At 42.8% G+C, this 27,069-nt stretch overlaps 1 protein-coding gene across 2 annotated transcripts in view; it reads right to left on the bottom strand.

The window, feature by feature from the left end:
• Window positions 1-2,536: 2,536 nt before the first annotated feature.
• Window positions 2,537-27,069, bottom strand: part of xrcc6 (X-ray repair complementing defective repair in Chinese hamster cells 6) — a 63,490-nt gene continuing 38,957 nt past the window's right edge. The window contains exons 8-13 of one of the 2 annotated variants that reach the window (XM_063062596.1): window positions 26,515-26,683; window positions 23,738-23,899; window positions 19,899-20,028; window positions 10,572-10,672; window positions 5,352-5,468; window positions 2,537-2,986 (exon numbers count right to left, since the gene is read on the bottom strand). In XM_063062596.1, the coding sequence (XP_062918666.1) occupies window positions 2,784-2,986; window positions 5,352-5,468; window positions 10,572-10,672; window positions 19,899-20,028; window positions 23,738-23,899; window positions 26,515-26,683 (882 nt within the window). In that variant the 3' untranslated portion in view covers window positions 2,537-2,783. The remainder of the gene's footprint in view (window positions 2,987-5,351; window positions 5,469-10,571; window positions 10,673-19,898; window positions 20,029-23,737; window positions 23,900-26,514; window positions 26,684-27,069) is intronic. The other variant, XM_063062595.1, reaches the window with a different exon arrangement.

Raw genomic sequence — 27,069 nt, 5'->3', positions numbered from 1 at the left:
TCGTCCTTTCTCTCGTGAGCCTCTTCCATCCCTCCTTCCACTATTATAACCTATAAGAAAGGTATGACCACATATAATGGGACTATATTACAGATCACCCAACAGACCTAGGGACTTAGAGGAACAAATTTGTAGAGAGATCACAGACTGCTACAAGAAACATGAAGTTGTTACAGTAGGCGATTTTATTTTTCACATATTGACGGGGAATCCCATTCTGTAAAAGGACTGGATAGGATAGAGTTTGTCAAATGTGTTCAGGAAAGTTTCCTTTATCAGTACATGGATATCCCAATGACAGCGTGTGTGATACTGGATCTGCTATTAGGGAATGAGACAGGGCGGGTGACAGAAGTTTTTGTATGGGAACATTTTGCATCCAGTGACCACAATGCCATTAGTTTCAAAGTAAATATGCAAAGGGATAGGTCTGGTCTGCGGGTTGAGATTCTAAATTAGAGAAAGGCCAATTTTGATGGTATCAGAAATGATCTGGCAAGTGTGGATTGGGACAGATCATTTTCTGCCAAAGACATACTTGGTAAGTGGGAGGCATGCAAAAGGGAAATTTTGAATGTACAAAGTTTGTATGTGCCTGTCAGAATAAAAGGTAAAAAGGTAACAAGTGTAGGGTACCTTGGTTTCGGAGAGATATTGAGGCTCTGGTTAAGGAAAGTAAGGAGGTGCATATCAGGCATAGGTAGCAAAGGAGAAATAAAATGCTTATGGAGTATAAGAAATGCAAGAGAACACCTGAGTGAAATCAGGAGGGCTAAAAGAAGGCATGAGGTTTCCAGAGCAGACAAGGTGAAAGAGAATCCCAAGGAATTCTACAGATATGTTAAGAGCAAAGGTATTGCAAGGGACAAAGTTGGTCCTCTGGAAGATCAAAATGGTAATCCAGATGTGGAGCTAAAACAGATGGGGGATCGGTGCTGGGTCCTTTGTTGTTTGTTATCTATAATTGATGATCTGGATGATAATGTGGTTAACTGGACCAGCAAATTTGTGGATGACGCCAAGATTAGGGGTGTAGTGGACAGCAAGCAAGGCTATCATGGCTTGTAGAGGGATCTGCACTAGCTGGAAAAATGGGCTGGGATCAGATGGGCCGAAGGCTTCTGTGCTATACCTCTCTATGACTCTATTGTTCTTACACCTTCTGCTATCTGCCTACATAATCCCTGCTAATGAGAGGTCTATAAAATAATTCCCTCAAAGTGGATCCCCCCTTCTTATTTCTGAGGCCATACACCCTCACTACCCAAACTCTCCAGGATATCATAAGACCATAAAACACTGTAGCAGAATTAGGACTTTTGGCCCATTTAGTCTGCTGCACTATTCCACCGTGGCTGATCCATTTCCTCTCAACCCCATTCTCCTGCCTTCTCCCTGTAACCCTTCACGCTCTGACATTAATAATCTATCAACCACTTCTTTATATACACCCATATATACTTCTGCAGCCGGTTGTGGCAATGAATTCCATAGATTCACCACCCTCTGGCTGAAGAAATTCCTCCTCATCTCCATTCTAAATGGATGTCCCTCTATTCTGAGGCCGTGTCCTCTGGTCCTAGACTCCCCCGCTACAGGAAACATCCTCTCCATATCCACTCGATCTCAGCCTCTTGAGGCCTCACCAGTGCCTTATAAAGCCTTGGCATCCTTGTTTTTATACCCTAAATCCTTTCAAAATGAACGCTAACATCGTATCTGCCTTCCTCATCACCGACTCAACCTGCAAGTTAACCTTTAGGGAATCCTGCACGAGGACTTCCAAGTCCCTTTGCACCTCTGACTTCTGAGAATTTGCTTCATGTTTAGGAAGTAGTCTCCACTTACCTTTTCTACCAAAGTGCATGACTATATACTTTCTGACACTGTATTCCATCTGCCACGTTTTTGCCCATTCTCCTAATCTGTCTAAGTCCTCCCCTGCTTCCTCAACACTACTTGTCCCACCACATATCTTCTCATTACTACTATAGGGATGAGGTATAGGAGCCCTCTGCCTAAGGTTTGTTAGCAGACCATGAACAACACAGTAACTTTTAATGTCTTGCACTGTACTGCTGCCACAAAACAACAAATTTCATGACTTCTGTCAGTGATAGTAAACCCGATTCTGAAATATTGCCCGTCTCTCTCTCCACAGATGCTGTGTTTCTCTGGCATTTTCTGTTTGTTTCAGATTTCCAGCACCTGCAGTTTAAAAAAAAATCTTCTTTCACTGTAGCAGCTGAAACAGCCACACAAGCCACAACACAGCACTTCATCATTACCTTTAGCTTTGTTAAATTACCTTTACCTTCTTTTCCACAGTGCTAGGTTTTGCTACCCCTCTCCTGAACAGTACATGGTCCACATGGCCATGGTGATATGCAGTTACAAAAGACACACATTAAACCAATGCCCCAGACTAGAACCATGGCTGTCCAAAAATCAGCCGAATTTCATTGTATTGACTGTAAAGTGCCTAATTCCAGTTCATTGTGAGCCATCCAAGGATTTCTTTACCCATGTACAAATAGGGCAAAAAATGACTTTCAAAACATGTTTTATTGGTTACAAGTAGTTTTGCAAAGCAAACTCCAGAATAAATGTGAAAAATACAAAACGTACAAAAATAGCCTGTGAGTTGTTCTTGGAGTAGAGCTCTCTACCGGCAACCAGCAGTGGAGCCGGGGGCCTAGGTGAACAGATCTGTGGGTCACTGTTTGTCTGTCCAGCCTTCTGGGTTCTGCTTGGACAGGCCTGGGTGGTGAGCACCTCAGCCCTCAGTGCTTGCTGAAGTAGTTGGAGATGGCGTCCAATAACTCCTGCTTCTTGCTGCCCTTCAGTCCGTACTGTTTGCAGACCTCCTTCAGCACGGGCACGGTTAACTTGCTCAGAGTCCCGCTCTGCAGGTGCTGCCTGATCTCGTCCTCCCCCAGAGACGCCTCCACCTTTGCCTTCTTCTCCGCTCTGCCGGCTGAGTCGTCTGATCACGGGAAACAGAGGTAACAGAACGTGAGGGTCGGAAGACACAGATGCTGGAGTCTGGGGCAGCGATCTGCTGGAGGGACTTACTGGGTCGAGTAGCATCTGTGGAGGGAAAGGAATTGTCGACGTTCCAGGAACAAACCGTGCACCGGATCCTTATGCGGTGTTGCTTCCTGAGATGTCAACAATTCCATTCCTGCCACAGATGCCGCTCGACAGAGTCCTTCCAGCAGAGATTTGTGGCATAAGGATTAGGAGCAGGACTAGAATATCCCCTTTTGAACTTGCTAATCTTCTACCTCATCCTCGCCTCAGCAGAATCCCCATCTCCCTTCATTCCCTTGGGAGGGGGAGGGAGGGAATGTCGACTCAGACCATGAGAGACCTGCATCGGGCATTTTCATGCCTTACAAGGCGCAGATTGGAAGTCTATGTGGGGCGCCACTCCTCACACAGACACTAGAGCAATGTGTGATTAAGTGCCTTGCTCCAGGGCACAAACACGCTGCCACAGCTGAGGCTCAAACTAGCGACCTTGAGCTAACTGGATGAATGCCTTAACCACTTGGTCACGTGCCCAACATTCCCTTAGTCATGAGAAATCTCTCCATCTTTGTTTCGCATGAACTCAGTGTGCCAGCCTTCACAACCTGGGGGAAGTCTGTTCCAAATATTCACCCCCCCCACCCCGGTGGAGACTTCTGTTCCTCTCAGCCCCACGTAGCTGACCTTTTTGTTCTGATTCTGTGACCCCTGGTTGTAGACAGCTCAGCTAGTTTACCCACCTTCAATGAAGTGAATCATAATTTTCCTGTTGCAGTGGATGCATCTGAGTCATGCTTTCGGCATTAGGAACACGGCCATCCCACACGCAGACCCTGTGCTGATTCATTATTCCTTCTACTTCTACAGTTGTGTTATTGAATGTAGCCTGACTGGTGGCATCATGGTCTGGTACAGCAGTTCAAGTGCACAGGAACACAAGAAACTGCAGAGGGCAGTGGATTCTGCCCAGTTCATCACGGGCACTTCCCTCCTCTCCATCTACCATCTTTGATGATAGATGTTACCCTCTTGAGGCAACATTTCTTGTAGGTGTTGCCTCAAGAAAGTTCATCCATCATCAAAGATCTCCATCATCTGGGCCATTCCGTTCTCTTGCAGCTACCACGGAGCGGGAAGTACAAAAGTCTCAAGTCCCATTTCACCAAGTTTAAGGCAGCTATTTCCCTTCAACCACTCGGTTCTTGAACCAACCTGCACAACCTCATTCACTATCTCAATATACAACCACTTTGCACTACAATGGGGCTTGCTTCTTTTTTCAATTCTAATTGTGTTCTTTCATTATAATTTTTGTATAATTTATGTTTTTCTTGTGAATGTTGTGTCTCTGATTCTATGTATCTGCAATGCTGATGTAAGCCTGTGCATATGACAGTAAACTTGACTTTTGACTTTGAATACTGGAAATGGAGGAAAGCTGTGCGATGAATAAAATCACCGCCTCCTCACCGACACCACTCAAACGATGGGAGAAATCTGCTGCTGGGAGATGGTACACGACCCCCTGCACTGGGTCAGAGTGCAAGATAGTTTCAACATTTTTGGATGATGTGCTTCCTCCTGGGTTACAGGATCACAGACTCGTCTCTCTCAGGGTTGGCCTTTGGCTGGTCTTCCACTGTGATACTATGGGTTACGGAAGGACGCAGCAAGCCCGAAGGGCCGAGTGGCCTGCTACTGAGCCCAATTCATATGTTCACACGGCCCTACTAGAACATGGAACATAAAAATCTACAGCACATTACAGGTCCTCGGCCCACCATGTAACCTACTCTAGAAACTGCCTGGAATTACCCTACTGCATAGCCCTTGACTTTACTACTGCAACCCAATACTGTGCCCAATTCACATGTACAGAATCACAAGAGTTATACAGCTTGGAGAGAGGTCTTTCTGCCCATCTCATCCATGCTGTCCAGACTGCCTACATGAGCAAGTCCCATTCCGTATACTCACCATCCTCTGTGAGAAAAGTTATCCCCCGGGTCCCTCATCTGTCAGATGTGACAATTAGCCAACACCCTAATTCTTCCGTCAGATGATCCCAAAGCATCTGAAGAGAAGCAGGGCTGTGGGCCAATATCCATCCTCAGCTGATATCACTGGTCAGTACCTGGTGCTGGTGGGATCCTGCTGTGCACCGATTGGCCATCACAGTTCCCATGTTGTAAGAGCAGCTAACGGTCTGGCAGTGCTCAGATAGCGAGAGGCACTTCTGTCAGTTGTCAGGGGTCTTCCTTGTGTGTGCGCTCCCGTTCTAAACTACAGCCCGGCATATTCATTCTGTGGAAACTCACCCAGCTTCCTCTTCTGCTGGCCCTTTGCGTTGGGGTTGTAGTCAGGAGGATAAACCAGACTCGTGAATTCCTCAGCCAGCTGGCCGATTCTCTCATCTATCACATTGTTCTTTGGCACTGGAAGAGTAACAGACAGGGTTTTGTTCCAATTATACACAGTGCGCTTTGCTGAGGACCAGAACATCTACCCCATCCCACCCTGAGCTGGGTGACTCAGGCATGGTTGGGAGAAAAGCTTGCTGAAATAATGGAGGCAGGTTATTCAAAGTTTAAAGTATTTTTCTAAAGATCGAAGTACGTATGTATTACCATATACTAAATTCAGATTCATTTTCCTGCAAGGAAAACAAAACAATTGTACAATAACTGTAAATAAACAGACAAAGACTGACAAACAACCAAAGTGCAAGAGAAGACAAGTTGTGCAGGTTCACCGGGCAGGAGGCCTTCCCACGGCTGCAGGATCACACAACAACTAACTGGGGGGAGTGGGGGGAGGCAGATGGATAATACATGATAGTTTATTATAGGATACAAGGAAGGATATCAATTTGCTCTTGGGCTGTTAGAATTTTATCCTTCTGTAGATAACCACAAGCTCAGTTTGCTTGGCAGCATCTATCTACCCACACAGAACCAAAACCACGTCCCATTCCCATTCTGACATGTCTATCCACGGCCTCCTCTACTGTAAAGATGAAGCCACACTCAGGTTGGAGGAACAACACCTTATATTCTGTCTGGGTAGCCTCCAACCTGATGGCATGAACATTGACTTTTCTAACTTCTGCTAATGCCCCACCTCCCCCTCGTACCCCATCCGTTATTTATTTATATACACACATTCTTTCTCTCACTCTCCTTTTTCTCCCTCTGTCCCTCTGACTATACCCCTTGCCCATCCTCTGGGCTTCCCCCCCTCCCCCTTGTCGTTCTCCCTAGGCCTCCTGTCCCAGTATCCTCTCATATCCCTTTTGCCAATCACCTGTCCAGCTCTTAGCTCCATCCCTCCCCCTCCTGTCTTCTCCTATCATTTTGGATCTCCCCCTCCCCCTCCCACTTTCAAATCTCTTACTAGCTCTTCCTTCAGTTAGTCCTGACGAAGGGTCTCGGCCTGAAACCTCGACTGTACCTCTTCCTGAAAGAAGAATATAGGGAGCTAGGAAGGGAGTTGAGAAAAAGGACCGCAAAGGTAGTAATCTCGGGATTACTGCCTGTGCCACGCGACAGTGAGAGTAGGAATGCGATGAGGTGGAGGATAAATGCGTGGCTGAGGGATTGGAGCAGGGGGCAGGGATTCAAGTTTTTGGATCATTGGGACCTCTTTTGGCGTAGGTGTGACCTGTACAAAAAGGACGGGTTACACTTAAATCCTAGGGGGACCAATATCCTGGCAGGGAGATTAGCGGGGGCTACTGAGGTGACTTTAAACTAGAATGGTTGGGGGGTGGGAATCAAATTAAAGCGGCTAGGTGTGAGGAGGTTAGTTCACAACAGAGGGATGGGAACCAGTGCAGAGAGACAGAGGGGTGTAAAGTGAGCGTAGAAGCAAAAAGTACAAAGGGGAAAAGTAAAAGTGGCAGGCCGACAAATCCAGGGCAAGCATTAAAAAGGGCTAAGAGAGTTGTAAAAGAGCGCCTGAAGGCTTTATGTGTCAATGCAAGGAGCATTCGTAATAAGGTGGATGAATTGAAAGTGCAGATTGTTATTAATGATTATGATATAGTTGGGATCACAGAGACATGGCTCCAGGGTGACCAGGGATGGGAGCTCAACGTTCAGGGATATTCAATATTCAGGAGGGATAGACATGAAGGAAGGGGAGGTGGGGTGGCGTTGCTGGTTAAAAAAGAGATTAACGCAATAGAAAGGAAGGACATAAGCCGGGAAGATGTGGAATCGATATGGGTAGAGCTGCGTAACACTAAGGGGCAGAAGACGCTGGTGGGAGTTGTGTACAGGCCACCTAACAGTAGTAGTGAGGTCGGAGATGGTATTAAACAGGAAATTAGAAATGTGTGCAATAAAGGAACAGCAGTTATAATGGGTGACTTCAATCTACATGTAGACTGGGTGAACCAAATTGGTAAAGGTGCTGAGGAAGAGGATTTCTTGGAATGTATGCGGGATGGTTTTTTGAACCAACATGTTGAGGAACCGACTAGAGAGCAGGCTATTCTGGACTGGGTTTTGAGCAATGAGGAAGGGTTAATTAGCGATCTTGTCGTGAGAGGCCCCTTGGGTAAGAGTGACCATAATATGGTGGAATTCTTCATTAACATGGAGAGTGACGTAGTTAATTCAGAAACAAAGGTTCTGAACTTAAAGAGGGGTAACTTTGAAGGTATGAGACATGAATTAGCTAAGATAGACTGGCAAATGACACTTCAAGGATTGACGGTGGATATGCAATGGCAGGCATTTAAAGGTTGCATGGATGAACTACAACAATTGTTCATCCCAGTTTGGCAAAAGAATAAATCAAGGAAGGTAGTGCACCCGTGGCTGACAAGAGAAATTAGGGATAGTATCAATTCCAAAGAAGTAGCATACAAATTAGCCAGAGAAAGTGGCTCACCTGAGGACTGGGAGAAATTCAGAGTTCAGCAGAGGAGGACAAAGGGCTTAATTAGGAAGGGGAAAAAAGATTATGAGAGAAAACTGGCAGAGAACATAAAAACGGACTGTAAAAGCTTTTATAGATATGTAAAAAGGAAAAGACTGATAAAGACAAATGTAGGTCCCCTGCAAACAGAAACAGGTGAATTGATTATGGGGAGCAAGGACATGGCAGACCAATTGAATAATTACTTTGGTTCTGTCTTCACTAAGGAGGACATAAATAATCTTCCAGAAATAGTAAGGGACAGAGGGTCCAGTGAGATGGAGGAACTGAGCGAAATACATGTTAGTAGGGAAGTGGTGTTAGGTAAATTGAAGGGATTGAAGGCAGATAAATCCCCAGGGCCAGATGGTCTGCATCCCAGAGTGCTTAAGGAAGTGGCCCAAGAAATAGTGGATGCATTAGTGATAATTTTTCAAAACTCGTTAGATTCTGGACTAGTTCCTGAGGATTGGAGGGTGGCTAATGTAACCCCACTTTTTAAAAAAGGAGGGAGAGAGAAACCGGGGAATTATAGGCCGGTTAGCCTAACGTCGGTGGTGGGGAAACTGCTGGAGTCAGTTATCAAGGATGTGATAACAGCACATTTGGAAAGCGGTGAAATGATCGGACAAAGTCAGCATGGATTTGTGAAAGGAAAATCATGTCTGACGAATCTCATAGAATTTTTTGAGGATGTAACTAGTAGAGTGGATAGGGGAGAACCAGTGGATGTGGTATATTTGGATTTTCAAAAGGCTTTTGACAAGGTCCCACACAGGAGATTAGTGTGCAAACTTAAAGCACATGGTATTGGGGGTAAGGTATTGGTGTGGGTGGAGAATTGGTTAGCAGACAGGAAGCAAAGAGTGGGAATAAACGGGACCTTTTCAGAATGGCAGGCGGTGACTAGTGGGGTACCGCAAGGCTCAGTGCTGGGACCCCAGTTGTTTACAATATATATTAATGACTTGGATGAGGGAATTAAATGCAGCATCTCCAAGTTTGCGGATGACACGAAGCTGGGTGGCAGTGTTAGCAGTGAGGAGGATGCTAAGAGGATGCAGGGTGACTTGGATAGGTTGGGTGAGTGGGCAAACTCATGGCAGATGCAATTTAATGTGGATAAATGTGAAGTTATCCACTTTGGTGGCAAAAATAGGAAAACAGATTATTATCTGAATGGTGGCCGATTAGGAAAAGGGGAGGTGCAACGAGACCTGGGTGTCATTATACACCAGTCATTGAAAGTGGGCATGCAGGTACAGCAGGCGGTGAAAAAGGCGAACGGTATGCTGGCATTTATAGCGAGAGGATTCGAGTACAGGAGCAGGGAGGTACTACTGCAGTTGTACAAGGCCTTGGTGAGACCACACCTGGAGTATTGTGTGCAGTTTTGGTCCCCTAATCTGAGGAAAGACATCCTTGCCATAGAGGGAGTACAAAGAAGGTTCACCAGATTGATTCCTGGGATGGCAGGTCTTTCATGTGAAGAAAGACTGGATGAACTGGGCTTGTACTCGTTGGAATTTAGAAGATTGAGGGGGGATCTGATTGAAACGTATAAGATCCTAAAGGGATTGGACAGGCTAGATGCGGGAAGATTGTTCCCGATGTTGGGGAGGTCTAGAACGAGGGGTCACAGTTTGAGGATAGAGGGGAAGCCTTTTAGGACCGAGGTTAGGAAAAACTTCTTCACACAGAGAGTGGTGAATCTGTGGAATTCTCTGCCACAGCAAACTGTTGAGGCCAGTTCATTAGCTATGTTTAAAAGGAAGTTAGATATGGCCCTTGTGGCTACAGGGGTCACGGGGTATGGAGGGAAGGCTGGGTTCTGAGTTGGATGATCAGCCATGATCATAATAAATGGCGGTGCAGGCTCGAAGGGCCGAATGGCCTACTCCTGCACCTATTTTCTATGTTTCTATGTTTCTTCCTAGAGATGCTGCCTGGCCTGCTGCGTTCACCAGCAACTTTGACATGTGTTGCTTGAATTTCCAGCATCTGCAGAATTCCTCGTGTTTACGTTTCCAGTCCTCACCCACTATCCAGATACATCATCATCATGTGCCATGTTGTATGACATCATTATCACGTGCCGTTTTGTATGAGGTGGGCGTTCATGGTCCCATGACCATGATGGTGCTTACCAAATTGTTCTACAGAAGTGGTTTGCCATTCTTCCTGGCGGTATACTTACAAGGCAGGTTACCCCAGCCATTATCAATATTCTTCAAAGATTATCCACCTGGTGTCAGTGGTCACATAACCAGGACCTGTGATATGCACCAGCTGCTCATATGACCATCCACCACCTGCTTCCATGGCTTCACATGACCCTAGTTGGGGTGGGAAGTAGGTGCTACACCTTGCCCAAGGGTGACTCTGCAGGCCAATACGGGGAAGGAGTTCCTTACACTTCCTTTGGTGGAGACGTATCTCCATCTTGCCATCCAAATCAGATAGCCCGCCCACAAGGAACACGCGTCAGTAGCTAGAATAGTGGCTAATGGGCCGAATATCTAGCTAACCCTAAATCAGACTGATAGATTTAGTGTGCTTGGTCTGCACCTGCAGTGTCATGTATAACTCCTCCCGCTAGGAGCTCAACAACTCACGTGTCAGGTCCTCCATTTCTTCTGGTTCCTCTAAATCGAGCGCCAGTGCCTCCAGATTGCGGAAGTGCTTCTGAATCACAGGGTTCTCAAAGCTCTCGGGCCTGCAGACAGAACACAAACTGTCACCCTTTCTTTAAGGAGATGCTGCCGGAGGGGGGTGGCTGTCTCTGGTTTGTCTCACCTGTTTCTGCAGTGCAATCCAGGTTTGGCATCTCAGGTCAGTGCAAAGCCTGTCAGGTTGTGACATGAATCAACCAGGGAGAGAGCGAAGCTGTATAATCACTGACAATTATCGGACCAACTCAGTAGAAAGGTCTCTTCTTTCCCTCTCGTGACACTCTCGGTCCAAACACCCTGAACTACATCCACTGTCAGCGACAGGAAGCATTTTATACATAGAAAGATCCCACAGACAGAACAGGTGGGTGTTGGATCAGTGGCGGTCAGTAGATCGGGAGAATGGCACTGTGGTGTCAGCTGCTGCACTCGAGCCCCTGAATGAGAGGTTCCAATCAGGCTTCAGTCGCTTGACCGACCATCTGATGCTGTGAACCCACTGACCCCTCAGGTTGATGGAACAAGACTGGCTGAGCTCTCCCTGGTTTTGACCAACATCTATTCATCTACCAATACCCCGGGAAGAAGAGGGATAACCCAGGGAATCTCTTGATTGATTCTTGGGATGAAGGTTTGTCATGTCAGGAGAGATTAAGCACAGGGATGGCCTTTACCCTCTAGGATTAGGAAGAATGAGTAGAGATCTCATTGAAATGTGTAAGATTCTTGCAGGGCTCAGCAAGGTGGATGTAGATACAATGCCTCCCTTGCCTGGGGGTGTCTAGAGCCGTGTTCACAAGAGGACAGGGCAGCCACTTGGGTCTGAATTGAGAAAGAATGCCTTCACCCACTGTGATAAACCTTTGGAATTCGCTAAAGAGGATGAGTGCTGAGATTTGTGTTTGCGAGTGCATTTGATAGCTCTGGGCCCGTACTGGCTGGAGTTTAAAAGAATGGGGGAGGGGGCGGAATCTCACTGAATATTGAAAGGCGTAGATAGAGTGGACATGGAAAGGAAGTTTCCAATAGTGGGAGAGTCTAGCACCAGAGGACAGAGTCTCAGAATACAAAGACATCCTTTTAGAAAAGAGATAAGGGGGGGGGGGGCGTCACGTGATGACATGGAACTGAGACGTGTAAATCCAGCTCTCCCGCAACAAATTAGTAAAGTACCGTTTAAATAAAACAAAGTTGGTAAATATTTTCTGAAAACTATTTATAAACTTTGTAAGATTACTTTACGATATGCCTCCTAAACTGCAACAAAAGAAGTCTGATGTTGCGAAGCAGCCGCGAGAGGGGAAGAAAAAAGGGACTACTGCAACGATGGAGCCTCAGACTCAGGTTGGATTTCCTTCGGTAGAACAGGGAGCAATGGCGGTGGTAACGGGTTCTTCGAAGAAGGCACCGGAAATGCGCATGTGCAAAGAAGAGCGCATGCACAAATCGACACAACGCAAACTACAAGAACCGTCAGCCACTGCAATTGAAAATGACTCAGAGTCAGAATCGGATTCTGCAGAGAACACAGATGAAGAAGAGGAGGAAGAATTGGAAGCGAGTGGGAGTAAAGGAGATGATAGAGACATACGAGAGGCCATATTGCAATTAACGGCTGAACGAAGAAAAGTAAGAGAAAAGCTTAGAGATACGAAGATGTGCTATAATAAAGTTATGGAAAGACAGGACAAAATGGATAAGAAGCTTCAAAAAATGGAAAGAGCAATGGGGCATATGAATGATAGAGTGGAAAAAACAGAAAATGATTTGCTTGTCTGGAACTCGGAAAGAAATCGACTCTTGGACATGTTGGAAAATTTCAGTAGACGTAATAATATTAAAATTGTTGGTCTTAAAGAAGGTACGGAGGGAGAAAATCCAATAGAATTTTTTCAAAAATGGATCCCGGATATTTTGCAAATGGAAGAGGAGGTTCGACCAATTGAAACTGAGCGGGCACATAGAGCTCTAAGACCAAAACCAAAAGATGACCAATATCCACGATCGATTTTAATAAAATTCTTAAGATTTCAAGACAAGGAAAGGATTCTACAGGCAGCTGCTCGAGCTGCCAAGGATAGAAAAGGGCCATTGATAATTAAAGGGATTAAAGTTTTTTTCTACCCTGATATAAGTTATGAACTTTTGAAGAGAAGGAAGAAATTTAATCCAGTGAAAAAAACCCTATGGGACCATGGTTATCAATTTATACTGCGTTACCCTGCAACCTTGAAGATTTTTTTGCCTGGTGGAGAAAAGAGATTTTTTGATGACTACCAGAAAGCAGAGCAGTTTGTGCGAGATTCTCTGAATATTCACCAGATACAAGAACAAATCCAGGGGAGCGAGATAGATTGAAGATGAAGATTGGGTTAAAGAATGGACTTGTTGGATTTTTGAAGCTGGATGAATGTATAAATACATCATTAATTATACGGGGGGGTAAGAAAGGTTAAAACTGGAGGAATATTAGTTGGGAATAGTAACATTAATTTTGCCTATATATATATAATTTTTTTTGTTGCGGGGGAGCTGGAAGAAGCACTGATCGATTGCCATGCTAATCATGTGTGCAAGCGTGGCTTTTGCCACGACCCGTAAAATGGAGGGGGGTAGTGTTGTGTATCTTTTCATTCACAACATTAGTGGGGGGGGTATTTTGTTTTTTCTTTTTTTGTATTCTTTCTATCTTTTCTTTTCTTTTTGCCTGGAAGGTTGGGAGGGAAACACATAGCAACATGGTGAAGTTTAAAGAGATTCCCCAAGGAACTATGAGAGTTGAGAAGATAAGTAGTGTTTCAGATTGGAGTAACTTTGTTAAGAATAATGACTAATTTATTGAATTTTTTGAGTTTTAATTTTAATGGGCTTAATGGACCAGTGAAAAGAAAAAGAATCTTAACACATATTAAAAAAATGAAGATAGATTTAGCTTTTTTACAGGAAACGCACCTAACAGAAACAGAACATCAGAAACTAAAGAGAGATTGGGTGGGTAGTGTTGTTGCGGCTTCATTTAATTCAAAAGCGAGGGGAGTAGCAATTTTGATCAATAAAACGTTACCAATTAGAATACAAAATGTAATAACTGATTCTGCGGGGAGATATGTGATTATACATTGTCAACTTTTTTCTGAATTATGGACTTTTATGAATATTTATGCACCAAACGAAAATGATACAAAATTCATACAAGAAGCTTTTCTGAATTTGGCGGATGCACATGAAAAAAAATTAATTGGAGGAGACTTTAATTTTTGCTTAGACCCAGTCTTAGATAAATCAACCAAGGCTGTTATAAAATCGAAGGTAGTAAATTTAACTTCATCATTGTTGAAGGATTTAAATTTGATTGATATATGGAGAAGAATCAATCCTAAAGAAAGAGACTATTCGTTTTACTCCCATAGACATAAAACTTACTCAAGGATAGATTTGTTTCTATTATCAATGCATATTCAACACAGAGTGAAAAATATGGAATATAAAGCAAGAACATTATCAGATCATTCCCCTTTATTAATGACAATAATAATGGCTGATAAGGAAGAAGTGGCTTATAGATGGAGATTTAATTCAACATTATTAAAACGTCAAGATTTCTGTCATTTTATGAAAAAGCAGATTCAATTCTTTTTGGATACAAATTTTCATTCAGTGGATGATAAATTTATATTATGGGATGCGATGAAAGCATATCTTAGGGGCCAGATGATAAGTTATACGTCTAAAATTAAGAAAGAATATATGGCAGAACTAGATCAATTGGAAAAAGAGATTACAAAAATAGAAAAAGAATCTCAAAGATATATGTCAGAAGAAAAACGAAGACAACTTGTTAATAATAAGTTACAATATAATACGCTTCAGACATATAGAACAGAAAAAGCAATTATAAGAACTAAACAAAGGTATTATGAGTCAGGTGAGAGAGCACATAAAATTCTTGCCTGGCAGTTGAAAACAGAACAAGCTTCCAAAACAATAAATGCAATTAGAACAAGGGCAAATAAAATATCTTATAAACCTCTTGAAATAAATGAAACTTTTAAAAATTTCTATTCTGATTTATATCAATCAGAATCCCAAAATGATGTTAATGAGATAGAAAGGTTTTTAATCACAAATTTCTCTTCCAAAATTGAATTTGGAAGAACAGAAGGGATTAGATATGCCTTTTACATTAAAAGAAGTTGAAGAAGCTTTAGGATCACTCCAAAGTAATAAATCTCCAGGAGAAGATGGTTTTCCACCTGAATTTTATAAAAAATTTAAAGATTTATTATTTCCTCTTTTTATGGAACTAATACGTCGAGCAGAAAAAATACATAAACTTCCAGAATCTTTTTCAACAGCGATTGTAATAGTATTGCCAAAAAAAGACAGAGACCCTATGAAACCAACATCATACAGGCCTATTTCTTTATTGAATACAGATTATAAAATAATAGCAAAAATTTTATCGAATAGATTATCTAAATATTTACCAAAATTAATACATATGGATCAAACAGGATTTATTAAAAATAGACAATTGGCAGATAATGTAACCCGGCTACTCAGTATAATTCATTTGGCACAGAAAAGGGATGAGAAGAGCATAGTAGTAGCTTTGGATGCAGAAAAAGCATTTGATAGATTAGAATGGGATTTTTTATTTAAAGTATTAGAAAAATATGGGTTAGGAACATCTTTTATAAATTGGATTAAAACTTTAAATTCTAACCCTAAAGCTAAAGTAGTGACAAATTCTCAAATTTCAACACCATTTCAGTTAAAAAGGTCAACTAGACAAGGTTGTCCATTATCACCTGCTTTATTTGTACTGGCGATAGAGCCATTAGCAGAACTAATCAGAATTGATCCAGATATTATGGGTTTTAGAGTTAATCAGGAGGAATAAAAAATTAATCTTTTTGCCGATGATGTTTTGATTTATTTAACAAACCCACAACATTCGTTACATAAACTATCTTCTAGATTGGATGAATATGGGAAGGTATCAGGTTACAAAATAAATTGGGATAAAAGTGAAATTTTACCTCTTACTAAAGGAGACTATAGTCAATGTCGATTAGTAACCCAATTTAGATGGCCGGTAAATGGTATAAAGTATTTAGGTATAAGACTTGATAATGATGTAAAGAATTTATATAAATTTAATTATTTACCGCTGTTGAAAAAAATTCAAGAAGATTTTGACAAATGGATGATACTACCAATAACATTAGTAGGTAGAGTCAATGTTGTAAAAATTAATATATTTCCTAGATTACAGTATTTGTTTCAAACATTACCAATACAATTGCCACACAAATTTTTTCAAGAGTTAAATAAATGTGTGAGAAAATTTCTTTGGAAAGGTAAAATGTCAAGAATATCATTGGAAAAACTGACATGTAAATTTAGGTTAGGAGGGTCACAACTTCCAAACTTTAAAAACTATTATAAAGCAAATCAACTTAGATTTATTGCATCTTTCTTCGATGATCAAAAACCAGCATGGATTAAAATAGAACTAGACAAGATAGGAGAAAATGAACCTGAAGATTTTATATATAAATGGGAATCTAAATGGATACGGGAAAAGAAAGAATCTCCTATATTAACACATTTGATTGATTTATGGAATAAGATAAATGATGATAATGAAACACAGAAATCTCTATTAGCAAGGAGACCTTTGTTTCAAAACAGACTTATTCCTTTTACAATGGACAATCAACTTTTATATAATTGGTACCAAAAAGGGATTAAATTTATAGGAGATTGTTTTGAACGAGGTATATTGATGTCATTTGAACAATTAAAGGATAAATATAAAATATCTAATAATACTTTCTTTTGTTACCTTCAATTAAGGGCTTACTTAAAAGGTAAGCTGGGTCAAACAATGTTTTTGCCAAAACCTAATGAAATTGAAATTTTAATTCAAAAAGGGAAAATTAAAAAATTTATTTCTTGTATGTATAATTTGATTCAAGAACAGACAATTAAACAAGGAACCCATAAGTCAATGCAAAAATGGGAAACAGATTTGAATATTAATATTGATGAAACAAATTGGTCAAGACTCTGTCTTGACAGTATGACAAATACAATAAATGTTCGACTTAGATTAGTACAATATAATTTTTTACACCAATTATATATTACACCACAAAAAATAAATAGATTAAATTCAAATCTATCTGATAAATGCTTTCGGTGTAATCAAGAAATTGGTACTTTTTTACATTCTACTTGGTCTTGTTTTAAAATTCAACCCTTTTGGATAAATTTAAGAGTCTTATTGGAACAAATTACTGGAACTCAACTTCCACATAACCCTGTATTATTTCTATTAGGTGATATTGAAGGGATAAAACCGAAACTTAAATTGAATAAATATCAGAAAGAATTTATAAAAATTGCATTGGCAGTAGCTAAGAAGACTATAGCAGTTACTTGGAAATCTGATTCGTATTTAAGTATGGATCGTTGGAATAATGAAATGACTAGTTCTATTCCACTCGAAAAAATTACTTATAATTTAAGAGATAAATATGTAACATTTTTGAATATTTGGCGCCCTTATTTACAAAAGATAGGATGTCGTATTTAAGTGCTCCGATAAAGACCTTGGTCCCTCGGGGAAAGCAACGAATAATTATTCCAAATTTATTTTGAATCCCATGGAGCATGTGGAAACCTTCCAATACCCAGGCGGCTCTTTTCTTTTTTTTCTTTTTAGGTAGGACTATATATATGGGGGGGGGAGGGTTAAGGGGAGGGGGGAGGGTAGATTTTATCTTTTCATGTATTCTTTTTGAAAACTCAATAAAAATTATATTAAAAAAAATAAAAATAAAGAAAAGAGATAAGGAGGGATTTCTTAAGCCAGAGGGTGGTGAATCTGTGGAATTCATTCCCACAGACAGCTATGGAGGCCAAGTCATTTGGGTATATTTAAAGCGGAGGTTGACAGAATCCTGATTAGAAAAGGTTTCAAAAGTTTATGGGGAGGAGGCTGGAGAATGCTGTTGAGGGATAATAAAGTCAGTCGTGAATGGTGGAGTAGACTTGATGGGCCAAATAGCCTAATTCAGCTCCCATGTCTTACGGAGATTTTGAGTGATAGTGAGGTAATATATTTGACATGAGCTTAGTGATTGGAAGAACAGGTGTGATGGGCCCAATGGCCACCTTTTGTGATTTATTATTCTCAATGGGGAAAAGAGAAGATGAGGGAATCTTCCCTGGCTCAGATGAAAATAGGAGCTCAAAACACAGACCACGTCTTTGCCCTTAATATTACAACAGGCAAAATCAGTATCAATATGCAATAGGAAACATTTACCTGATCAGTGTGAATTATGATCACTGCCACCAGAAGCCATCAGACCATTCAGAAACTACAAAACCTGGCAACAGCTGTCATGTGGCAGACATAGCTATGTCCAGTCATGTATAATTTGAACAGCGAGAGAGCGCCAGTGAATCTCTCACCACTGCAGCTAAGATTGGGTCTTAACCTTTAGAACTCGCTTCTTAAGTTTCATAAGTGCATCAGCATCTTTACTTAGGAGGTGAGGTAGGTTCAGCTTGTTGTCGAACACTAACAAATTTCTACAGATATACTGTTAACTGGTTCAACAATTTAATGCTCAACAATGCAAAAAAAATGCCGAGCGGACTCTACGCAATACATTACAGGCATATCCCTCCCTACCATCAGTAATATCTGCAGGAGGTGTTGCCTCTGGAAGGTCAGAATCAAGTTTATTATCACAGGCATGTGTGGTGAAATGTGTTAACTCTGCAGCAGCAGTTCAATGCAATACATAATATAGAGGAAAAAATATATAAAAGTAATAAATAAGTAAATCAATCACAGTATATGTATATTGAATAAATTAAAAATCGTGCAAGAACAGAAATAATATATATTTTCAAAAAATTCAATGTCCATTTAGGAATCGGATGGCAGAGGGGAAGAAGCTGTTCCTGAATCGCTGAGTGTGTGCCTTCAGGTAACATCCATTATCAAAGATCCCCACCGTGTGGTGCATGCCATCTACCATCAGGCAGAAGGTACAGAACCCTGAAGTCCGACGCCACCAGGTTCAACAACAGCTGCTTTCCTTCAACCATCTGATTCTTGAACCAACTGATAGTCTAGCCACACTGTGACCACCAAACCAAATTGGACTTTTAGATCTAATTGTGTTCTTTCTTGTAAACGTCATGTATAATTGATGTTTTTCTTGTGAATGCTGCTTATTCGATGCTATGTAACTGTGATGCTGGTCCAGGCAAGTTTTTCATTGCACCTGTACACTTGCATATGTCAAAAAACTTGATTTTCAACTTTGCTTCTTTGAGTTGTGTCTATTCCATTAACCATTCCTTCACCTACCTATCCTAATACAGGCTGGGTACCCCTTATTCGAAATTCCAAAATCCCAAGTTTTGAGTGCTGACATGACGTCATAAATGGAAATTCCCAAGGCTCTGGGAAGGCTTCCAGGCAATGAGCAGGTCTCTGCGCACCACACAGTTCTGAGAAGTGACCTCACATATGTAATGAACAGAAGTTAATGACAAATAGGAAAATACTGCGTAAAGAGAAAAGTAAAGATCTCGATCGTCTACTGATAGAGTGGATTCATCAGTGTCAGAGTGAACATGCCGCTTAACGGTACGCTGATCAGGAAACAAGCAAAGATCCATCACAACGAATTGAAAATTGAAGGAAATTGTGAATGTTCTGCATGCTGGTAGCAGAAATTTACAGCACTCCACTTTTAAAGAATTTGTGGTGATAAAGGGTCTACTGATCATGGAGCAGCAGAGAAATTAATTGAAGAGTTTGCTAAGATCGTTACTGATGAAAACCTAACACACAGAATGGCTGCATCAGTTCCTATGTCTGATGAACAAGTGTAAGACAGCTTACTGTTAGCACATCAATTCAGTCGGAAATGATGGCAATCCCAAGCTATCATATTATACATTCCAAAATTTGAAAAAAAATCTGAAATCAGAAACACTTGCGGCTCCAAGCGTTTTAGATAAGGGGTACTCAACCTGTATCTCCATCCATAACCTTGTGTCAAGGGCTTTGCAACAGCTTACAATGTTAAATGAGCTGGCTAGCTGCAAGCTGTTGGCCAGCGTGGGTTTTGCAGGTTCACCCGCTCCTGTTCCAAAGCACACAACTGCCCTCAGTAATACAACAGGCACGTGGACAGCTGTGCTACGAAGTTAGTTTCCAAACTTGCCACTGACCTGTACTTGAACCTGAGCTTCTGCACCACTCTCTTCATCTTCTCGATCTGATCTCGATTGGCCACCACCTTCTCTGTGAAACTGACCTTCCTGATGTCATCGGCAAATGGCAGGAAGATCAGGTGGAATCCTAAGAAATGCAGCAGAGAGGTTTCATTGCACCAAGAATGCGTAAGCGTACCATGCACGCAGAATGTGGGCAGCACTCGAGTTGCTTAATTCACCCTTAGAATGAATGCCAACAGTCCCACAGAAATGTGATCAAAGGTGGGACCTGACTGCACACCAGCAGCAATGTCCCCAACTACTATGTTCTTTTAAACCCTGACCTTCACAGGTGGGAAGGGCATTATGGTCCTTGTGCCCTTGAATACCTCAGCACGTTTCACATGAGGCTTGAAGCTGAGGGTAAATGGCTGGAGGAGGCACGATAGTAGATGTCATCTTAGAGGCAGATAAGAAGGATCGGGGCACCATTCAGATTTTTCATATTTTGCCAATATTCTATGCCAACATCACTGACTAAACAGGTAATCCTCTTACTATCACATGGTTGTTTGAGTGAGCTTAGTGCAAGCTGGTTATCTAATAATATTATAGAATGCAGTGGATTCTGGTTAATTGGGCCATCGATCAATTGGAGGAGCCTCTTATTTGCGACAACTCTTAAAAGACAAAAACTAATTGAGAAAATAGCCAGGATCCTCTTCATTTATTTGGGACACTATGCTACTGATGGGGGACCGTTGCCAAACACACAACACTCTGCTTAGAGTGAACAGTTTTTAAATAGCGTCAGTTGTGTGTGTTTGTGTTCAAAAAGCAGTGATTTTTGTCATCAATAGCTGGCGAGAAATAAGCAGTAAGACAGCTCAGATCTGTTTTGGTCACTGTGGTTTCAAGCATTCAGGCTTGGAAGTGCCAGAAACAGCCAGGAGTAAAAATGAAATAATTTCATTACTTCAGCAGGTGGAACTACAAAGAATTTGAAGGTACGGACAATCCCCTGGAATGTTATCTTTGCCCCCCACCGGACATTCAGCTCTCACCTGTAGCTTCAACTAGCTGTTTGCATGTGACCCCAGTACACCGCTTTGACAGGTAGGCTAAACCAGGTGAGGGCAGCTGGCGGAACTCATGCCCCCGTTGAGATAGGGACACACCTGTCCTAGCCTGCAAAGTCAGCTCCAGCAGACAGGGTGGGTGAGATCTACAGCGAGATCCAATGGCCAGAAAGGCGAGTCTGTAAAGCATCGTGGAGAGCAAAGGGCACGGGAGTAGTTACGGTCATCCATTTCATCCAAGGATGACCCCAATCGTGACGACTACTTGTACCACTGGACCCAGACTTCTGAGGTTGAGAGAGGGGACCTGCCCCAGTGCGATGGCTTTTCCACTTTAAAAACTCTCCCGCACAGGTTTCCTGTCATCGTTGGATATGATGGACAACCATCAGTAGTATTGGTAATGTTCCAATTTGTTCTTTATTTATTTAAATACATAATTTGTTACTCAAGTAAACAGTAGTATGACCTATTTTACACTTTTAAACTATTTCAACAAAACGTCAGCTAATTGGGGCAGCCACTTAAGTTGGGCCAAAATGTTCTGGTCTTGATATGTCCCAATTAACTGGAATCCACTGTATTTGGAGCTCAAAATTAAAGCATGTTATTGGGGGTAATGCATTTGGGTTTACCCCCTGGGTTGTGAATGGCATTTCATGAATGCAAGTCTTTTTATCTGCAGTTGTAGAGCAGTGTGGATAGAGTGAGTGTCTGAAACCCAAGGCAAGGGTTGAATAGGGATAGTGGGCATGGGTTTGTGCATGCAAAGATCACAAATTTGACTGAGGTTTTTTGAAGAGGTAACCAAGAGGCTTGACAAGAGCACGGCAGTAGTTGTTGTCTCTGTAGACTTTAACAAGGTCCATTTAGCATGTTTGCCTTTGTTAGTTAGGGCACTGAGTCAGAATCAGAATCAGGTTTATTGACACTGACATACAATACTGTGCAAAAGTCTTAGGCGTATGTGTATATATATATGACATGACAAGATTCATGTCATATGTGATTGATGATAAATCTGATTCTGGTATGGGTCTCTATCATGGACTGAGAGTGGGAAGGGGGCAGGGAGAGGGGAAATCATGGTTGGGAAAAAGGGAAGGGAGCAGGAAGCACCAGAGAGACATTCTGTAATGATCAATAAACAAACAACCTTGCCTGGTGTCTCATGGCTGGGTGTGTCTGCACCTGTGCCATCCCCTGCCCTGGCACTCTTTCTCTGCCACTTGTCCCACGCCCTTCCCTCACCATTCCCAACATTCTTTGCTCCCACCTGATTTACAAACTCACTCTCCGCTCCACTTTGACAAATACAGTACTGTGCAAAAGTCTAAGACTATTGTGCAAAAGACAAATAATGAGGTCATGTTGCTGGGAGACAAGAGTTGGGATGTAATGCTACAGTTGCAGAAGTCATCGGTGCAGAAAAGTATTGTGTGGGCAGTTCTGGTCACCTAGCTATAGGAAGGATGTCATTAAGCAGGAAAGTGTGCAAAAAAGATCTATATTTCTGGGACCAGAGGGTAGGAGTTATAAGGAGAGACTGGATAGCTGTGACTTTTTCCCCTGGAGTGTAGAAGATCGAGAGGTGATGTTGTAGAGGTATAGAGTATACAAAATCATGAAGGGTAATGATAAACTGAATAGCCCAGGATAGGGGAATTTAAAACTAGAGGGCAAAGGTTTAAGATGAGAGAGGAAAGATTTAAAAGTATTTTTCCACACAGATGATGATCAGTATGTGGAATGAGCTGTCAGACGAAATGGTAGCAGCAGGTACAATTACAGTGTTCAAGAGACAAATGGACTGATTCATGGATAGGGAAGATTTAGAGGGATGTGGGCCAATGGGAAATATTTGGGCCCGTTGCTGTACTGTATAACTCAGAAACTCCACCAGCTGCTTTCGTCTCCTTTTCAGTTCAGGGTCCCTGATCGGACAGGCTGTCGCTGTTTCTATTCCCCCAGATGCAGCCTGACGTTCTGAGTGTTTCCAGCACTTCCTGCTTTAGTTTTAATGCACTAACATCTCTGAGCCCTGGGGCCGCAGCTCCGACGATCAGCAGTCCAAAGGAAAACAAAGGGAGTCCCAAAGACTTACATCCCTGAGCCAATTTCTCCTCATCTTATTTTTAGATAACGACCACAAGCTCTAGGTTTTCCCACAAGAGAAATCATCCTCTCCACATCAATCCTGTTAACACCCCTCCGGTTTTTTGTACAGTTCAAAGGCTCTCTCTTTAGGAACACCAGGGGCTACCAGCCTAACGTGTCCAACATTTCTTCGAACTCGGAGAATAAAATACTAAATACTTAAGCTTTCATGAACCGGTAATGGGGGTGGGTTGGGGAGAAATCATCTCTTACCCTCTTGCACAGATCCCAAAGTAAGCAACTTTTTAAGTTCCCATGTTTCATGATGCATCATTATCCCTGGGTCATGTTGTCACCCCCTGGGTCATATTGTCACCTGCTGTTTCTCAAAATGGCTTTACTACTACAATCACTCATCATGCAAGTGTGAGAGTGTGAATGCGAGTGCGTCAGAGAGTGTGGGTGTCTTTATGAGTGTATGTGTGTGTGTACCATGTTCAGATGTGCAGTCGTTGAGTGTGCTCAGAATTTGTGCGGCGTCTGAAAACCCATAAGGCGTGCCCTCGGTGAGTGGAGATCTGGCCACTTAAAGAGTGCACATCCTTTGATGAAGGTGGGGTGAAGAGCCTGCCATTAAACCTATTCCCTCAGTCAGTAAGCACGTGCAGAATCACCGACCTGAAGGCATGGTTTGCATTTTCTGATCATCCAGCTGTTCCTCTTGCGGGACCATTGCGACGAATCGAGGCGGGGTGTTCCTCCGCGATGTGTACCGACAAATGGCGCACACGTTCCTCTCCAGGCACTTGGTGAGTACCGCGCTGAACAGAGTAGTGCTTCCTGTTGGGGACATGAGCACAGATAAAAGTTAGCACAATACATTACAGTGCAGGCGATTGGGGTTCAGTTCCCACCACAGTCTGTAAGGAGTTTGTATGTTCTCCCCGCGACCGCACGGTTTTCTCCAGGTGCTCCAGTTTCCTCCCACAGACCAAAGATGTACCAGTTGGTAGGCTGATTGGTCACCGTAAATTGTCCCGTGATTCGGCTAGCATTAGATTGAGGGATTGTTGGGCAGCGTGGCTCCAAGGGCCTATTCCACACTGTATCTCAACAAAAAAAAAGTCAGAGTAACAAACAGCTGGGCACTAGGACCCAGGACAGTTAGAGATGAGGACCAGCCGAGGTTGCTTGACAAGAGTTAAACTTGAAGTTTAACCAGGACAATGAGACTCAAAGTCCTGAGTGCTCAGAGATTCAAGTGGTCCTCAGTCATGTGTGAGATGGTCAGTGCAGTGGCACACTAGGTCCACCAACTGCTTTCGTCTCCTTTTCAGTTCAGGGTCTCCATTCGGAGACGCTGATGCTTTTTCTATTCCCCCCAGATGCAGCCTGATGGGCTGAGTGTTTCCAGCACTTCCTGCTTTAGTTTTAGCTCACTAACATCTCTGACCCCTGGGGCTGCAGCTCTGATGGTCAGCAATCCGAAGGAAAGCGTGCAAATGCACCAGGAATTGATCACTCAGTCTCTCCAACCTGCCTCACCACTTCATGCTGATCAGACCAGAACCTCAGCTCCACGCTCTATCCCCAGTAACATTTTATAGTATCTATCTGCCCGTGAATTTAAAAATACTCAGACCAGTCTGAAGGAAGAGAGTCCCAAAGACTTACATCCCTGAACCAAATTCTCCTCATCTTATTTTTAGACAATGACCACTAGTTCTAGCTTTTCCCACAAGAGGAATCATCCTCTCCATATCAATCCTGTTAACACCCCTCAGTTTTTTGGACAGTTCAAGGGCTCTTCCACTTTAGGAATGCCAGGGGCTACCAGCCTAATGTTTCCAACGGTTCTTCGGACAAAAGACAGTGCCGAGGGCTGAGGTCAGGCGCTGAGACAGTAAGTCGGTGATTGCCCAGTCAGCTTTCGTGGAGGACTGGCCTGAGCACTCACAAATTTCTACAGATGTACCATGGAGAGCATTCTAGCTGGCTGCATCACTGTCTGGTATGGGGTGGGGCTGGTGGCGGGCTATTGTATAGAAAACAGCTCCATCATGGGCACTAGCCTCTGTAGTATCCAGGACATCTTCAAGGAGCATTGCTTCAAAATGGTGACATCTATCATTAAGGACCCCCATCACCCAGACATGCCCTGTTCTCATTGTTACAGGAAGGAGGTACAGAAGCCTGAAGGCACACACTCAAATGTTCAGGAACAGCTTCATCCCCCCTGCCATCCGATTTCTGAGTGGACTTTGAACCCATGAACCCTACCTCACTACCTTTTTTATTTCTATTTTTGCAATTTAATTATTATAGATATGCACATATATATATATATATATATATGTTGGCGTGTGGCCAAGTGGTTAAGGCGTTGGTCTAGTGATCTGAAGGTCGCTAGTTCGAACCTCAGCTGAGGTAGCGTGTTGTGTCCTTAAGCAAGGCACTTAACCATACATTGCTCTGTGACGACACCAGTGCCAAGCTGTATCGGGACTAGTGCCCTTCCCTTGGATAACATCGGTAGCGTGGAGAGGGGAGACTTGCAGCATGGGCAGCTGCCGGTCTTCTATACAACCTTGCCCATGCCTGCGCCTTGGAAACCTTCCAAGGCGCAAATCCATGGTCTCACGAGACTATACACACAATGTAATTCACATTTTTTTCTCTATTATTATTATTATCATCTCTGCCTCAAAGTTAACAAATTTCACAACATATGCCGGTGATATTAAACCTGATTCTGATCATGGGGTGAGGGTGCATCCTTCAATGAGGAGAGATGGCTGAAGCTGGGGTTTTGAGCAAGGTGAAGGGGAGATTACAGGATGGTGCTGGGGGGGCGGGGAGTGGCTCTGAAAGCACTGACGGCAGAAAATGGAGGCCCCTTTACTGGGCCTTCACACTAGACTGATATTAAATCCCGTTGTCCTGGGTTAACAGGCTCTCTGGGATAGAAGGACTCAGAAAACTGTGAGGACAATGCCACCTGGGAATTCTGTAACTAGGAGATAAGCTGGATGTGGAAATCATTCACCATGAATGTGGCTCACACTGGGGAAGCATCAATCCCAATTCCCAGAGAGACACAAAACAACCTGGAAACAGTTTTGTCCCACTAAGAAAATAAATACTTTCAATTGCATAGCTCAGAAGTAAACAACACCATACAACGATATTTCCAGGCCAGGTATCACTGGTGCAGATTCTACCCTTGTTTGAAGGATTAGTGCAGAGCTCTCCCTACATCGGGTGATGTAACTGGAGGTGACGGTTACCTGTTATCAGCTCTTCCTCAGGGTAAATGGGAGATGTAACTGGAGTTGACGGTTACCTGTTATCAGCTCTTCCTCAGGGTAAATGGGAGATGTAACTGGAGTTGACGGTTACCTGTTATCAGCTCTTCCTCAGGGTAAATGGGAGATGTAACTGGAGTTGACGGTTACCTGTTATCAGCTCTTCCTCAGGGTAAATGAACTGCGATGACCTGATGTGGTGATGCTTCTTTAATAGAGACAATGGCTTGAAGCCAATGAGAACCAAGCCGGGATTATCAAACCGCTTCAGCTCCTCCGTCTCCTCCTTCTCCATCACAATCTGTCGCTGTCCGTACACCTGATTTTCAAAGCACAAGCACAGACTTCAGTCTCCACAAACAGTGGTCTCCTGCGGAGTTTGCCACCAGTCTCAACAAAGCAACAAAAAAAATAGATGAACGACATAAGACCATGTTAGGGCAGGGTGAAGATGTAGACACTTTGAAGAAGGGCAAGAGAGGCTTAAGGGTCTCCTGTGGACACAACGGCTTCCTCCACACCCCTAGGACATGCAGCTTGGTAGGTTAATTAGCTGCTGTTATTTGCCCCTCAAGGGGGAATGGTCAAAGTATCAAGGGGCACTTGATAAGCATGTCAAGTCAAGTTCATTGTCATTTAACTATACACATGTATACTGTCAAACGAGACATTTCTCCAGACCAGTCTGTAAAGCACAGTACTACA

The sequence above is a fragment of the Mobula hypostoma genome, chromosome 11, assembly GCF_963921235.1.
Source record: "Mobula hypostoma chromosome 11, sMobHyp1.1, whole genome shotgun sequence".
Lineage (NCBI taxonomy): Eukaryota > Metazoa > Chordata > Chondrichthyes > Myliobatiformes > Myliobatidae > Mobula > Mobula hypostoma.
The sequence above is the reverse complement of the archived record's forward strand: the minus strand, read 5'-3'. Positions and strand labels throughout refer to the sequence as shown.